A 15,330-nucleotide genomic window follows, 5' to 3' on the forward strand; every position below is an offset into this window, starting at 1 on the left:
GTACTAAATCTTTTGAGGCCGTGAAAAAAGCTTCATACTACAGGCAACATGACCCTGAGGATTTCAGTTGCTTAATTAGCAACCCTGAGCTGGAAACTTGTTTATTTTATGAGGTTACACTAAAGGTTAGGTACAGAGTCCTCTTGGGCAAAGCCAACGTTGCTGCTGTCCACACATATCACGCATTGCCCATATGCTCGCTGAAATTGGTGCCAGATACTAAACTTAGCCAAAAGTTTAGTTTGGACATGTTTCCTGAGTCCTGAGGTAGGTCCCAATGATTTTTTTTCTGTGGAGCTGCCTACCTTTTCTATGTGGCAGCTGTTTGAGAGGTGTGGCATCTGCATAGGCTGGTTAAGACCATGTGCGCCCTCCTGTGGCTCCTTCCTCTACTTCATCTCTTCCATCCTGAGCTCTTCAGACTAGGTAATATTTCAGAGCAGGTAATGAGCTCCCTCTTCTTACTTCAGTAGTGTCAGGGACTCGCATGCCAGGAATGGTCTGGTCTTTTCTTTTGTCTTTCTGCTGTATGTATCTGAGAGAGAGGGGAGGAAAGAATGATCATTCACACACTAATGCATTCCCCAGAATGGCTGCAAAGTCAGGTCTGGGACAGACTGAATCCAGGAGGGGGCTTCAAGGGTTCAAGCACTTGGGCCATCTTTTGCTTTCTCAGGTGTATCAGCAGGAAGCTGTATTGGAAGCAGAGCAGTGGGGAGTTGAACCAGTGCTGCAATGTAAGATACTGGCATTTCAACTGACATTTTAGCCTATTACACCGCAGTGCTAGTGCCAGAATAGCATTTCTTTATTTATTAATGTCAGTTCCAGAGGGAGGAGTGGGAGAGAGATAATGAGAGACAGAGATGCAAAACAAAAAGATTCCCTCCGTCTGGGCTGGACTGAGCCAAAACCAGAAGCCGGGCTGATTTCTACACTTCTCACCAATTCTACTGTGTGTTTATGTGAATTTTACTACCTTATGTTACTTATGTTTGTTGTTCATGGGTTTGTTTGCTCTCCATTTGAATTTCTTGAGGGTGCTCTACTGCAGCTTTCATGGTACTGATCTTGTGGTTGATGTGCAGGAAATGTTGTTTGGAGAAGCAGCATTCGGAGCATTTTCACTCAATTGTTCTGAGTAATGGTTGTGACTTCGGAGGAGGCAAAGATTAGAGGTGAGACAGGAGCTCTCTGGGAAGTGCTGCCCCAGTCATCACAGAAGTTAAGCTTTGCTTCAAAATACATGAGTCATTGTCCTTAAGGTTACATAATGAAGACAGTGTTGACTAAAGTTGATTTTTCCTGAGGGCTTAGTTGCCACTTTATGACAGCAGATCTTTTGGTCTCCAGAGTGACAGGCATGCTTTCCGCAATTCTTCAGGAGCTCGGAGCTGAAGCCACTTTCTTCCGGGTCTCCCAGGTCTCCCATGCGGGTGCAATGTCCCAAGGCCTTGGGGCATCCTCGACTGCTTTCCCATACCACAAGCAGGGAGCTGGATGGGAATGGGTGCTCATAATGGGATCCCAGGGTGTGTTCAAGGCGAGAACTTTAGCCGCTGGGTCACCGCGCCAGGCCAGAGAGAGAGCGAGCCCGCTCAAGTATTTGGGAAGCTGGTTTGGAAGCAGCCAGGAGTCACACTGGTACCTATATGTGGCCAGCATTGCACTCTGTGCCATAGACTCTTCTGCCTGCCCATCTCCGTCTCTCCCTGTTGTGGCTCATCTTCAGCATTTGTTTATGGCATTTCTTCCTCCTTCCCCCTTCCTGAACTGGCTCCTCCTCTTTCCTCATGTTGAATTAAGACTGGGTTATCTCCATCCTGAACATGCTCTGTTTGCCTCATATGTCTGTCCTTTGAAATTTGTCTGGCAAAGTTACACTGCTTTTGCTCTTGATGCTACTAAATGTATAGTAACTTTCCCTCCAGCCAGGGTCAAGAGGAAGTTATCTTCAGGATGTTCACTTAGTCATTCAATGTATAAGAACTGAAGACAGGGTGTTGAGAAATATTTAGTTTTCTTCTCAATGACTGCTTGGGTATACAGAAAGAGAATTAACAACATCCGATATCTGAGATCTGGAGTTCTAGAAAACCAGTGCAGAGTTCCACCTTGGTCTCCCATCCTGGAAGATGTCTATTTGTTGTTTAGTCTTCCCCTGCCATGGGCTGGATGTTGGTTTAAAAACCTAGTTTTTTTGCCTAACCATGGTAGGTTAGCAGTGTCAAACTTCCAAGGACTTTCTGACATACTTAACCACTAGAGGATGGAAGGACAATCACGTGTCTGGGGACTTTCTAGGAAGATTTGAGGGCTCCAGCCTCAGAAAAATAATCTGATTACTTCCTAGTGGCCACATTCAGATCAAGCTCAACCCTTAATCCAGCTTCCATAACCTGTGAACCCTTCAATCCTCAAACCCTAATCCTGAGGGTTTAGGAACCAAACTGTTTAAACCCTAAACATCAGACCCAGACTAGAAAGAATCCACATGCCTGTTTTTGGCCATATATACATTAAAAGGTAGACCAAGTGATCAACCAGATAAGAAAGACCACACATTGCACAAAAATGGGATGATACTAAAAACATCACACAAACGTGCACTTTGAAATGGTGATGGTTGCAGTGTGCGAGTTCTGCCTAAATCCCAGGACTGCTTCCTGTTTCAAGAGGGAAAGGAAATGCAGCAGAAAGTGCAGGTGCCTCAGTTCAGAGTGTGTGCTCAGTTAGCAGTTGCTATTGTTTCTCTTAAAGGAAGTCATTGCTTAAAGACCAACATCTTTAGAATGTTCTATATAGCAAGTAGTCAATAATGGATGTTCCCTCTCATTCATGTCCAGCTGTCTTTGCGTCTGCTCTGGCAGGACATCTGCATCAGCGGGAACTGCATTCTGAGCTATTTTTCTAATGGTGATAACTGAGTTGCAGGCTTTGGATTGGCGCAGCACCGGCCGTTGCGAATCATCGGACGGAACATCTTCCTCTCTGTCTCTCCTCCTTTGTGTACATCTGCCTTTCAAATAAAATAAAATAAAATAAAATAAAAAAATAAAATAAAATAAACTCAAGGTAAAAGTGTTTTTTTCTAGTAGTAAAATTCTGCTTTGTGCTTTTATGAGAACTTAATTAGCCTAAGACTCTTTAAGGGTTCATTGTAAGTTCCTGGAGAGCAATGACTTCATATGTGTGTGTCTTAAAGAAAATTCAGTTCCTAGAAATGTACAGATTAAAACTTAACTTGTTCTGTTGAACACACTCGCCATTTGTACAAGTGAGAAACTGTTAGATTTAGATTAAGAATCAGGTTTTTTCCTCAGAAAGTGTTGCATTTAAAAATCCTGTCTTTTTATGAGCTTGGCATTCTACAAATAATGCTGAGTTACTTTTACAAATGTGTCATCAATGTGCCATCTGCTTAGATGGAGGCTTGTGAAAAGACAGCAACCCGTTGGGGCCTGTGCTCTTAGTAGTCCCTAGAGTGATGGTGCGTCTCCTTCCGTCTTCCATGTGCCATGTAGGAAGTACTCTACCAGCCTTTTGTGTGTGACCCTCCCTCCAGCTTTCTTTGCTACTCAAATTCTATCTCCCTTCTTAACTATGAGTGTCTTTGAGAGCTGCTTTGAAACATAAGCAGGTTAAATAAGCAACCATGCATGATTGTTGAAGGTAGCTTTTTAAAAATAAAGGCTATCTGCAACTTGCCTCCTATACCAGGGAGGATGAGAAAGAAGAGTTTATAAATATTATTTTGGAATCTTTGCTGAGCGTCTCTTTCTTGTCTTTTGTAGAAGTTGGTGGTATGGCCAAGAAATACCTAGAGAGAGGCCTTTTGGTCCCAGATCATGTTATTACACGCCTGATGCTCTCGGAGCTGGAGAGCAGGAGTGACCAGCACTGGCTTCTGAGCGGTGAGTAAGCCTAGTGGAAAACCTTATATGCGATCCTTACTTCATACTCTCCTATAGTTAGTCTCCAGACTACTCTCGTTGGCCCGAAACGAACTTTCCTCGAATTCCCGTTGCACTTCCTTCTTCGAGAGTGACCTGATACCATGACTAAGTCATAAGTATAACCCTTCTTAAGGCAGAGGTTTGTCATGGAGCACACAAGTTGTAACGTTCCTTTCTCACTTGTCAGATTGGCAGAGCCTGAACACCTGAGAAAATCTCAGTGTGTAAGAAACAAGTGTGATTTTAAGGGTTGCCTTTGGAGAACAGTTGTATTTGATCTAAGTGTGTATGCATGTACCTGTTTGAAAGGCAGAGTGTGAGAGGGACATAGTGATTCCATCTGCTGAGTACCTGCCACAGCTAAGACTGAGTCAGGTTGAAGCCGGGAGTGTGGAACTCCATTCTGACCTGTTGTGAATGTCAGTGGCCCAAGTACTTTCACATTTTGTGTTGCCTCCCAGGATGCAATAGCAGGGAGGTGACTCAGAAGTAGAGGAGTCAGGAACTAACGTCTATCTAGGTGCATGTGCATGTCCCTCACAACGACTTAACCCACTGCGCTATAATAACGACCCTGCACACCTTTTAGGTACGTTTATTTCAGAATTATTGGTAACTTCTAAGGAGTGATTATATTTCTATGGGGATTATATCCCAAGTGGGGTGTTAGTTGTGTAAAGAACAACAAAAGTTTTGCTACTAGGGCCACTGGTGTCCCCAGTGGTTGTCCATTCAAGCCTTAGCTACTCTACTTCCAATCTAGTTCCCTGTTAATGTGCCCGAGAAAAGCAGGAGAGTGCGATGCAAGTACTGGACCCATGTGGCTCCTGACTCCTTTGACCTGGCCCAGTCCTGCTGATTGTGGCTATTTGGTGAGGGAACAAACAGAAAGTCTCTTCCTCCCTGTCTCTTCATGTCTATCTAATTCTGGCCGGGGGGGAGATGGTTAATTATACATAAGCACACTGATTGGAATAACTGGCTAAGGGATGTTGAGGACTGATGCCAACAACACCAGTTAGTTGTAGAGCTACCATTCATCCGAGAGTGCACAAGGACGGAAATTGACCAGGGTTGGCAGACACTGAGGTCAGATGCTACAGCCATAGGGTTGGCATTTATTGCGTTCTGAGCTTTTGGGGTTCTTTGTTTTCCTTTTACACTTCCTCAAGCTTGTTAGTTTCTCCAGAGTCTACATTTTAATGACAAAGTTAATAGCAATGACCAGTAAACATGGTGTTTGTCACAACCAACATGAAGGCAGGTGCCATAGCTAAGGCTGGTGCCAGGCTCTGCTGATTACTGTGAGGCAGGCCTCCTTGTCCACCAATTCGTCATAAGAAGGTGAAGCAGAAAGAAGTTTTTGTAAAATATGAAGGAAATGAATGCCGGGCAGCTACTTGCAGGAATACTTTCCAGGTAGCAGGTGCTAAGTCACTGTGAGATTTTGTCATTAGTTGTGGCTGGTGTGCAGTGCAGGTCCTGAATTTGTGAGCAGTGACTACATGAAATGTGGCCTAACAGTATTTGCCCTCCCAGGGCATCTTTCCAGGGCTTGCTTTTGCCCCAGCTTTTCCCCTCAGGGCGAATAACTATCTCTGCTTTGCAGCACAGGTCTGTTTTTAGTCAAGTGCGTCAGTCTCCTGATGGAGTAAGCTTGAATCTTCTCCTTGAAAAACCAATCTGGTCATTTTTTCAGTTGTAGTTTCTCTCTTAGGCCTTGGAGCCAGTCCATCTGGCAAAGAGAGGAGGATAGGCAATAGCTGGATTGCTGTGTTTCACACAGCCTTGGACAGCTTGCAGGCACGTGTGCTGCAAAGGACATGCCTGGTGCGGTTGCTAAAGGTGACTGGATATGGAAAGGTCAAGAGGAGAATCTGGGATGACAGATGACTCGTGATCTAGGTCCATATGGCGGTAGAGAGACATTCTGCAAGTAGTGGGTGGGAGGGCGTTGAGTGGATGCAAGCCAAGGGAAGGCCATGTTGAGGTGGCAGGAGATAATGAATGTTCTATGGTTTAGTCAGTTCTGTCGCTGTTAAAAGCAGTCCAGCACCCTGCCTTCACAGTGCTTTCCAGCCAGGGAAGAAATATTTGTGTGCATACGTGTATATGCAGGGATGGTTGCCTCTTTTCCCCCATTGGAGTTAAATATATCAGTGGTGGAAGTATTGAATCTTAAAAAATTTGCTTGCCAAATAGATGGAGATGTTTCATTCAGCACTTTACTGCTGAAATGCCTGTAACAGCTGGGCAAAACCAGGAACCTGGAACTCTATCCAGGTCTCCCATGTGGTGACAGGGACCTGAGCCATCATCCCTGCACATTTCCCACTGTGTGCATTAACAGGAAGCTGAAATCGGAAGTAGGCATCATAGAGTGGGATGTGTACTGTGCCAAACACCCTAACTGGTGTAACCCTAACAGGTTATTTTCATTGGAAAGTCAGGTATAGAGAGGTGCTGAGCCAACCCGAAGCCTGAAGCTTGGAGTTTCTACTGGGTCTCCCATGTGGGTGCAGGGTGGGTCCCAAGGCTGCTTCTTTCCCAGACCACACGTAGGAAGCTGGATGGGAAGCGGAGCAGCTGCAGAGACATGAATCCGTGCCCATATGGGATGCTGGCACTTGCATGTAGAGGATTAACCAATTGAGCCATTGCACCAGGCCTCCGGTCCCTCTTAGATCAGCTCATGGGAGCAAGCTTTTCACACACTGAAAGCATACATCATTGTGTTTGTGTTCATAGGAATCAACCTCAACTTTGGAAATGTAGTAGAATATACATTAACCCTCTGTGTTTGAGGGAAAGATGCCTTACAACCTGTGTATGTCTGGTTGGTTTTGGAAACTAGCCAGTACTTGCTGAAACTATATTCATTTTCTGTTTATTTAAAGCTGCAATTAGGATAGCTTGAATGTGTGCAATGTTTGAGTGTGTTTATTTTGCCAGAGTGTAAAATGATCTCAGACCTGAGGTATTCCGAGGACTTGGCTCACTTGGAGCCACTGGTTGCCGAGTCAAATATGTGTGTAGACACTAGCGCCCACATGCTGGGGCAGACGTGTTGGCATCCTAGACTGGCACAGAACTGCTCTGACCTTAACACCTCCCTATTTTGCTTTCTGGATCAGACTTCTAAAGTGTCACATCCTATTGGGAAATGTATTTCTACAGAAAAACTACATATATAGCATTTTATAGGGAATGTCATGGCTAACACTTTTCTGTTTCCTTGTGTATATTTACATGTTGAATGTATAAGAGGTCACTGAAAATTCTTGTTGATTAAAAATAAACAGGTGCATTGGAAAGCCAGATATATAGAGAGGAGAGACAGAAAGGTGGTCCCTATGGCCGGGGCTGAGCCGATCTGAAGCCAGGAGCTTGGAACGTCTTCTGGTTCTCCCATGCGGGTGCAAGGTCCCAAAGCTTTGGGTCATCTTCTGCTTTCCCAGGGCACAAGCAGGGAGCTGAATAGGAGGTGGCACGTATATGGAATCCTGGGCTCATGCAAGGAGAGACACTATGCTATCTTGCTGGGCCTGACACTTAAATATTTGATCTTGGTTCTTTGTGATGTTTGCTCTGATACCTTCAAAGGAAGGTTTGAAGCAATTGGAGAGATTCCGAAGGAATGCAGACTGGGTTTTTGGAATTGTCCTGCAGCAACATGCAGTTAATCTGTCTGCTTCCCCAGGTAGTGCATGTCCTCACTAAGTGCTTCCCTGGCACTGGTCTTCTTGGCATGCCCATGCCTTGCCCTTTATATCACACAATCAGTGAACCACGGGCATAAAGTGCAGGTGTGACTGTGCTGGGCTGGTGACAGTGATAAAGCAGGTGGGCAGGCCTGATAAGGAGTGGAGGGAGGCTAACCTTGTCTGGGAGCTGCTGATGTGAGAAGTGGAAGTCGCCTCATTCAGCCTGCGGAGCTGCGGGGAGGCCAACTCAACGACTGTTTCTGGGTCAAGATGACAATATGAAGAAATACTGTTCTGTGTTTTAGGGTCACATTTCTAGAGTTCCTACTCATGCATTTTTGTGCCCACAGTGAATGCCATTCTCATTTGCTTTGTGGGCACATGGCTTTCTTTTTCTGGTGTTCACCTTTCCTTCCCTTGTCTCCTCCTACCCCATCCCTTTCTTCTCTCCTCCTTCCACAATAGACTTTGATTGAAATGTCTGTTTGGTTTTCATGAAGGATTAGCAACTATTTGTTGGATCTGTAGCCTGCTAGTCATAATATTGTTTCTCAGAATGATACATCTTGAAGTTCGGTTTTTAAACAGGTCTGACAGTTTTTGTTATCATCCTTAAGAAGAAATTAACAAAGCCTGATTTTTATTTTTTGAGATATTCTTAAAGATTTTATTTATTTGAATGAGCCACATAGAGATAGAGATCTTCCATCTGCTGTTTCACCTGCATTAACACCTGGGTGGAGCTGGGTCAGTCAAACCAGGAATGAGGCAGGAGCTCCACCCAGGCTGCTTTACCTTAGATAGTAGGGATCTTGATCTGAAGGGGAGCAGCTGGGATACGAATTGGTGCCCATATGGGCTGCTTCCATGGCGGATGGCAAGTTTAACTTCTATGCCATGATGCTGGCCCCTGATTATCACACAATTGGTAAATATTTAAATAAAGATTTATTAAGTTTTGTTATAATACTATGTGCTTACAGTACACAAAACACCATGCTGACATTAGTGTGGCAGGAAAAGCATGGGCTTAAAATCAGATTTGATTATCACTGATCATTTTAGCCATTTTGTCTTAAAAGTTACCTTTCTGTGTGCAGTCAATTGGTAGATAGTGGCTTTATTTTTACTAATGCTTATATATTGGCATTGACACTGGAGCAGTTGTTTGAGATTAACATTTCGATAATAAAAACTCATGAGAGAATGACATGTTTGCCATTCAGGATTAGTGCTTGACATAGAATCTGAAATACTGCTTGGGAAACATAACCTCAGAGTGCTTAGCGTCAAATCCCAGCCTTGCCTCCAGTCCTAGCGATCTACTAATGTACATGCAGGAGAAAGCCAAGTAATGACTACAGTTGGACCCATGCCACACAGGGGGAAGCATTGCATTACAGACTGGCTGTTCAAGGCAGCAGATTGACAGTATGTATCTCTTACCTTTCGAAATTATTGAATAAACAGATAAACAGTTTTTTCTCAATCACTAATTGAGTGCAAAGAATGGACAAACTGTCAACCATCTTTCATAAATCATCTTTTTTTTAAAGATTTATTATTATTAGAAAGCCAGATATACAGAGAGGAGAGACAGAGAGGAAGATCCTCTATCCGATGTTTCACCCCCCAAGTGAGCCGCAACGGGCCGGTGCGTGCCGATCCGAAGCCAGGAATCTGGAACCTCCTCCAGGTCTCCCACGTGGGTGCAGGGTCCCAAAGCTTTGGGCCGTCCTCGACTGCCTTCCCAGGCCACAAGCAGGGAGCTGGACGGGAAGTGGAGCTGCCGGGATTAGAACCGGCGCCCATATGGGATCCCGGGGCATTCAAGGCAAGGACTTTAGCCGCTAGGCCACGCCGCCGGGCCCTTTTGCTTTTTTTTTTTTACGAAACTAATGTGATCACAGAAAACATTGAAGCTGTTTGGGAAAATACAGAATAAAGCTTGACATAGCCTTAAATGTCATCAGCCAGAAATCACCAGGATTAATGATTCAGTGACATTGTTCTGGACACCAGCATATACACATGCGGGCAGAAGTCTGAGAATGGCATCATACGTATAGCTATGAAAGCCTTTAAGATAGGACTGACTTCACATTTCAGATCTAGATGGGAGGATCTAGACTTATATGTGTGTAGGTAATTGATACATTTATACTTCTCACTGCCTCTTCCTTTTCTTCCTTTGGTTCATTCCACCAAATGATGGCAATGGCCAGGGTCGGCCAGACTGAAGCTAGAACCCCGCATCTCTGTCTGCGTCTCCCATGTGGATATGAGGACTGAAGCACTTGGGGCATCGTCTGCCAGGTGCAAGGAGATGGGTGGAAAGTGGAACTAGCATCCATGTGGACACATACCCCACTGGCAGCTGTTTAACCCTCTATGTTCAGTGCTGGCCCTAACACCTATCACATCTTTCTGTTGTCAGAGGGAAATAGTGCAACTGATTCTGGAAAAATCTAGGCCACATTAAGGGATGAGGAGTAGGAATAGTGTTGTGCAAAGAACATGGGATGGAGATTTTGTCCTCCTGTTGGAACCACGCCTAGAACTGTCCATTTACAGCAAACCTTCTGGATTTCAAAATGAGCTTTACTTTAACTATTGCAATTATATTTGTGAATTTATTTGTAACAGGTCATCTAATTTAGGGACTGGAATACTGTTGGTCAGCTATTTAGAAAACCTGTCCAGGAGGTTGCTTTAAGTTAATAGAAAAGGATCCTATTTTATTGTTATTCATTCTTGAAGGAAAAATTATAAATGCTGCCACCTGTTGACGAAATTTGGGCGTGCATCTAACTTGCTTTGTCATCAGTCCCTGCCCATCCAGCTCCCTGCTTGTGGCCTTGGAAAGTAGTCAAGGACTGACCCAAAGCCTTGGGACCCTGCACCTGCGTGGGAGACCTGGAAGAGGAGGTTCCTTGCTCCTGACCTCGGGTCAGCACAGCAGCGGGCGCTGCAGTCACTTGGGGAAGGAATCCTTGAATGGAAAAATCTTCCTTAATCTTCCTTTCTGTCTCGCCTCCTCTCTATATATCTGACTTTGCAATAAAACTAAATATATATGGTTTCTATAACAGGCAGAAATGGAGGAGATGTAACTTGCGTAAGAGCAGAACTGGAGGGAAAGCAGGACCGTTAATTAGATTGGAAGTCTGCTGCATTTTGTACATTTATCATGTGACACCTTAATCTTTGAGTCTGCCATTGTGGAAGCTAGGTTAGCATAGGTTTTTCTAAAACTAATTCTTGTGCTAAGGCTTCTTTGTGAACACTGTATGCAAATGTGATGCATTTTGAAAACATCTGAAGGAATCACTGGAATGGGGCAGTGTTAAACATGCTTTTTTTGGGTTTTATTTGCATTTAGGCTTTCCGAGGACACTAGCACAGGCTGAAGCTTTAGACAAAATTTGTGACCTGGATCTAGTGATCACTTTGAACATTCCGTTTGAGACATTGAAAGATCGGCTCAGCCGTCGTTGGATTCACCCTCCCAGCGGAAGAGTGTATAACATGGACTTCAACCCGCCTCACGTGCATGTAAGAACACACGTGTGCTTTCATAGCCTGACTAGCTTGTGGTAGAATATTTTGGTTAAAAAATTGCCTCAAGAAATTTAAGACACTATTTTTTTTAAAAGATTTTTTCATTTTTATTGGAAAGCCGGATATACAGAGAGGAAGAGAGACAGAGAGGAAGATCTTCCGTCCAATGATTCACTCCCCAAGTGAGCCGCAACGGGTCGGTGCTCGCCGATCCGAAGCCAGGAACCAGGAGCTTCTTCCGGGTCTCCCACGTGGGTGCAGGGTCCCAAAGCTTTGGGCTGTCCTCGACTGCTTTCCCAGGCCACAATCAGGGAGCTGGATGGGAAGTGGGGAGCTGCCGGGATTAGAACCGGCACCCATATGGGATCCCGGGGCGTTGAAGGCGAGGACTTTAGCCGCTATGCCACGCCGCCGGACCCCAGACACTATTTTTAAGTAGGTGTTATAACTTTATTCAAAATGGTTCAAATTCAGCAATGGAAAGACAAAGGAAATTAAATCCACGTCCTTTATCAGAATAGCCAAGTTTGCCCAGCTCCAGCTCCTGACTCTAGACCCTTAGGAGGCAGCAGGAACTTTGACCCCAGCCACATACATGGGAGATCTGATTTCAGTTGTAGACTCTGGGTTTCAGTCTTTTCTAGACCTGGCTGTTGTTGGCATGCCACACTATATAGGTTTGGTAACCTGGCAGAGGCAGTACTAACATGGCTGTGGAAACCAAGATGGTGGGATGATTTTTCTTGCTAAGAACTTGGAGGGTTCAGCAAGGCTGAAATGACTTCATCTAAAGGTTTGCTTCTGGGGAGGATGCATGGGGTTTTAGACAAAATGAAGTCATTTAGCAGCAGTGATGTTTAGCAAGATCCAGGCAGTTCATAGAGATTGAATGTCACTTTGCAGGCATATTTATTGTTGGGTGCCTCCCACCCTCCTCCCCTGCCGCCCATTTTGTGGTCAATATGGTTCTGCATAGTGAAAGTCTGATCAATGGCACACCGACTTAATCCCTCTGGTGTTTGTAGGGAATTGATGACATCACGGGAGAAGCATTAATCCAACAAGAGGAAGATAAGCCTGAAGCAGTTGCTGCGCGGCTAAGACGGTATAAGGACACTGCGAAGCCAGTCATTGAGCTATACAAGTGAGTGTGCTGCCTTCTCTTTGGGACAATGGACCACTCCCAGGGAGCACATGGAGTTGAGGTGGGGTGATCGGTCCTTGAGCCCAACAGACTTCAAGGCCCAGTGAGTGTCCCTACAGTCAGACATGGGAGCTGAAAGTCATGTTTGTCCTGAAACCATCAGAACACAAGGACTTAAACATCTATATCTACCTTGGATATAGAATTGCATTTAGAGTCATTTTTCTTTTCCTTTTTTGTTTGGCTGAAATAATGGTCTGTATTTTGATACACCTCCATGTAGATAACTGGGGCAGAAGATATAGAGTGTTTAGCAAAGACATGCTGATACCACAAATCTGAAAGGGCAAATTCAAAAGATCAGATAGGTATTAGATGCAGATAGGTATTAGAAATGAGTTTTGCACCTGGTGGGAGATGTGTCACATTGGACACCTGAGTGACAGTTTAATTCGGCAGCTCCTAGGTTAGGATAATCAATCTCTTCTACACGAGGTGGCTGGCCAAGGATCTGTGCATTTTTGGAAAAGTACAAATCTGGTTTTCTGTGTGGAAAAATTGTCTGATCTCCTCATCTGATATCAACTTCAGACTTTGTAGCCCCCAAATAATTTGGTCTTTTAAAGATTTATTTGAAGGCAGAAAACCAGGGAGGAAGTGAGTGAGAGAGAGACAGACAGACTTCTGCTTCCCAAATGGCCACCACAACAGTGTTTGGGCTAGGAGGAAGCCAAAGCAAGGAACTCAGTCCTGGTCCACCTACTCCATCTGGGTGTAGGTATTCAAGCTCTGGGAACCATCTTGTGCTGACTTTTCCAGGTGTCTTAGCATGGAGCTGGATCAGAAACAGAGTATTCATGACGCTAACCAGTGCCGTCATGGGCGGTTTTATCAGTGATTTGCCTTTGAGATCCGATTTGGGATTCCCCTTATAATGTTAGACTTTGATATGTAATAAAGGGAAGGGGAAAAAAGGTAGCATCCTGGCAAGTATGACAGAATTGCCAAGTGTGTCCCATCCAATGGAGATGCTCACACATCTGAAGGGGACTGTTCGGATGCACAGGGATGTGTGCCATATGCTGCAAGATCATTTTGGTTGTGCATTATCTTCCTGTCCTGATAAGTTCAAGAGAAAACTAACATGCCTTTTGTTGGACTTTGTTTTTCAGGAGCCGAGGAGTGCTCCACCAGTTTTCGGGGACGGAGACTAATAAAATATGGCCTTATGTTTACACACTTTTCTCAAACAAGATCACACCTGTTAAGCGCAGACAGGCATTCTGAGCTTGCTCAGTGGAAGAACCAGGAAGATGTGGTCATTCATTCAATTGTGTGTAGTATTGGTGCCGTGTCCAACTTAGAAGTTAGCTGCGACAGCTTCCAGCATCTTTTCTAGTTTACATGGTGAAGCGATATTAAAATTGATGAGGAAGAGCTCACAACAAGGCCCTCCTGCCTTTGAAGTGTCTCCTTCCACATGTGGCCAGCCCTTCCCAAGGAAGTAAAGGCTGGTATTGAGGTGGTGAATAACCTGAGCTCCAGCTGACTTTTGATGGTCGTCTTGCTGCTGTAGCAGCCTCCTTTTACCCACAATGGCAGTATTTCCTGGTTTTTCCCATGCCCCATGGCTGTTGAACCACATATGTGATGCGTCCCAGGCTTTGTCTCAGGTACTAGCAGATGTGTTGTCCTAATGACAATGGAATTGAAACTGTTGTTCTCAGTGGGTGATTCTCTGATTGTGTTGTTTTCCCGAGTAAGAGTGATTCCTTCTCGGCCTCCATGCTCCAAAGAATCTTTGCTTTTTGGAACTTTTGAATTAAAACATTTTGACTTGTACTTGTTTTTAAGAGTTTTTATCTTAATGCTTGTATTTTCTGTCACTGTGGCCAATGATTGCTCTTACTGCTTTCTAATTTCTGTGCAAATGAGCTGTGCAAAGTGTCTCCCTTAAATTGCTGCATGGCCTCATGAGCTCCTTTTACTATGAAAACATTATACACCTATAACTCTTCCAGGAATCCTTAAAGGGCGGGGTGAACGTCCACCTTTATAATAGAAATAATAAATCTGTATGGAATTATTGGACTAATAGCTAATTGTATTTTAAAAATGCTGCTAAATAGGATGTTTTTCTCTGAATGAAACACATGAATAGGTGAAGAGAACTGAGCCTTTGGGGATGAGGAAAACATTGCATTAGCCATGCTTAGAGCTGAGTGTGACAGCTCTACAATTACAGAAAAACAAAATCCCATTCCTCATTCCAAAGATGCTTCAAATGAGGTAGCCATAGAGTCTAGAAATGCTTATTAATATTCTGTTATGTTTTATAATGTAACAGGAATAAAACAAGACTTGGCTGGTTTCTAAACTTTGGTTACCTTGTATAATCCATATTACCCTACAGGGAGTGACATGTATAAAGCGACATTTATTCCTATTCCCTTAAAAATCTGCATCCCTCTGCATATATCTTGACTGTCCCCTCGAGAGCATCCTTTCTGTTCTGAGGAGTGACTTGAGTCTAGCATTTCACACTTGTGAGAAAACGAACCATTTCAGCCTGTCAGGTGATGTTGCAACACATTAGTCCTATTCCATTGGAAGATCCATAGGATTCTTTATAAATACTTCCCATCATTGCAGTTCCTCTCCCTTCACCGCTTCAGGTGGACCTCCTTCAGCTACCTTCAGAGGGAAGTGTGTCTGCCTCATCACTTTCAATCATAGTGAAATGGCGGTGGCATCCTTTTTTAAAAGAGAACATGTCACAGACAAAAACCTCACCGTTTATTAGGACACTTATATACAGTTGCTTTGTAAATGTGATTGTTATTTTTTAAGATTTATTTTTATTACAAAGTCAGATATACAGAGAGTAGGAGAGACAGAGGAAGACCTTCCATCCGATGATTCACTCCCCAAGTGAGCCGCAACGGGCCGGTGCGCGCCAATCTGA

At 44.2% G+C, this 15,330-nt stretch overlaps 1 protein-coding gene across 1 annotated transcript in view; it reads left to right on the forward strand.

The window, feature by feature from the left end:
• AK4 (adenylate kinase 4) overlaps window positions 1–11,260 on the forward strand; it is a 33,025-nt gene extending 21,765 nt beyond the window's left edge. Inside the window, exons 2-3 of the mRNA XM_004588734.4 lie at window positions 3,795–3,914; window positions 11,043–11,260. Coding sequence (XP_004588791.2) covers window positions 3,795–3,914; window positions 11,043–11,260 — 338 coding nt within the window. The remainder of the gene's footprint in view (window positions 1–3,794; window positions 3,915–11,042) is intronic.
• The last annotated feature ends 4,070 nt before the right edge of the window (window positions 11,261–15,330 follow it).

This window comes from Ochotona princeps, chromosome 2, assembly GCF_030435755.1.
Source record: "Ochotona princeps isolate mOchPri1 chromosome 2, mOchPri1.hap1, whole genome shotgun sequence".
NCBI classification, from domain to species: Eukaryota; Metazoa; Chordata; class Mammalia; order Lagomorpha; family Ochotonidae; genus Ochotona; species Ochotona princeps.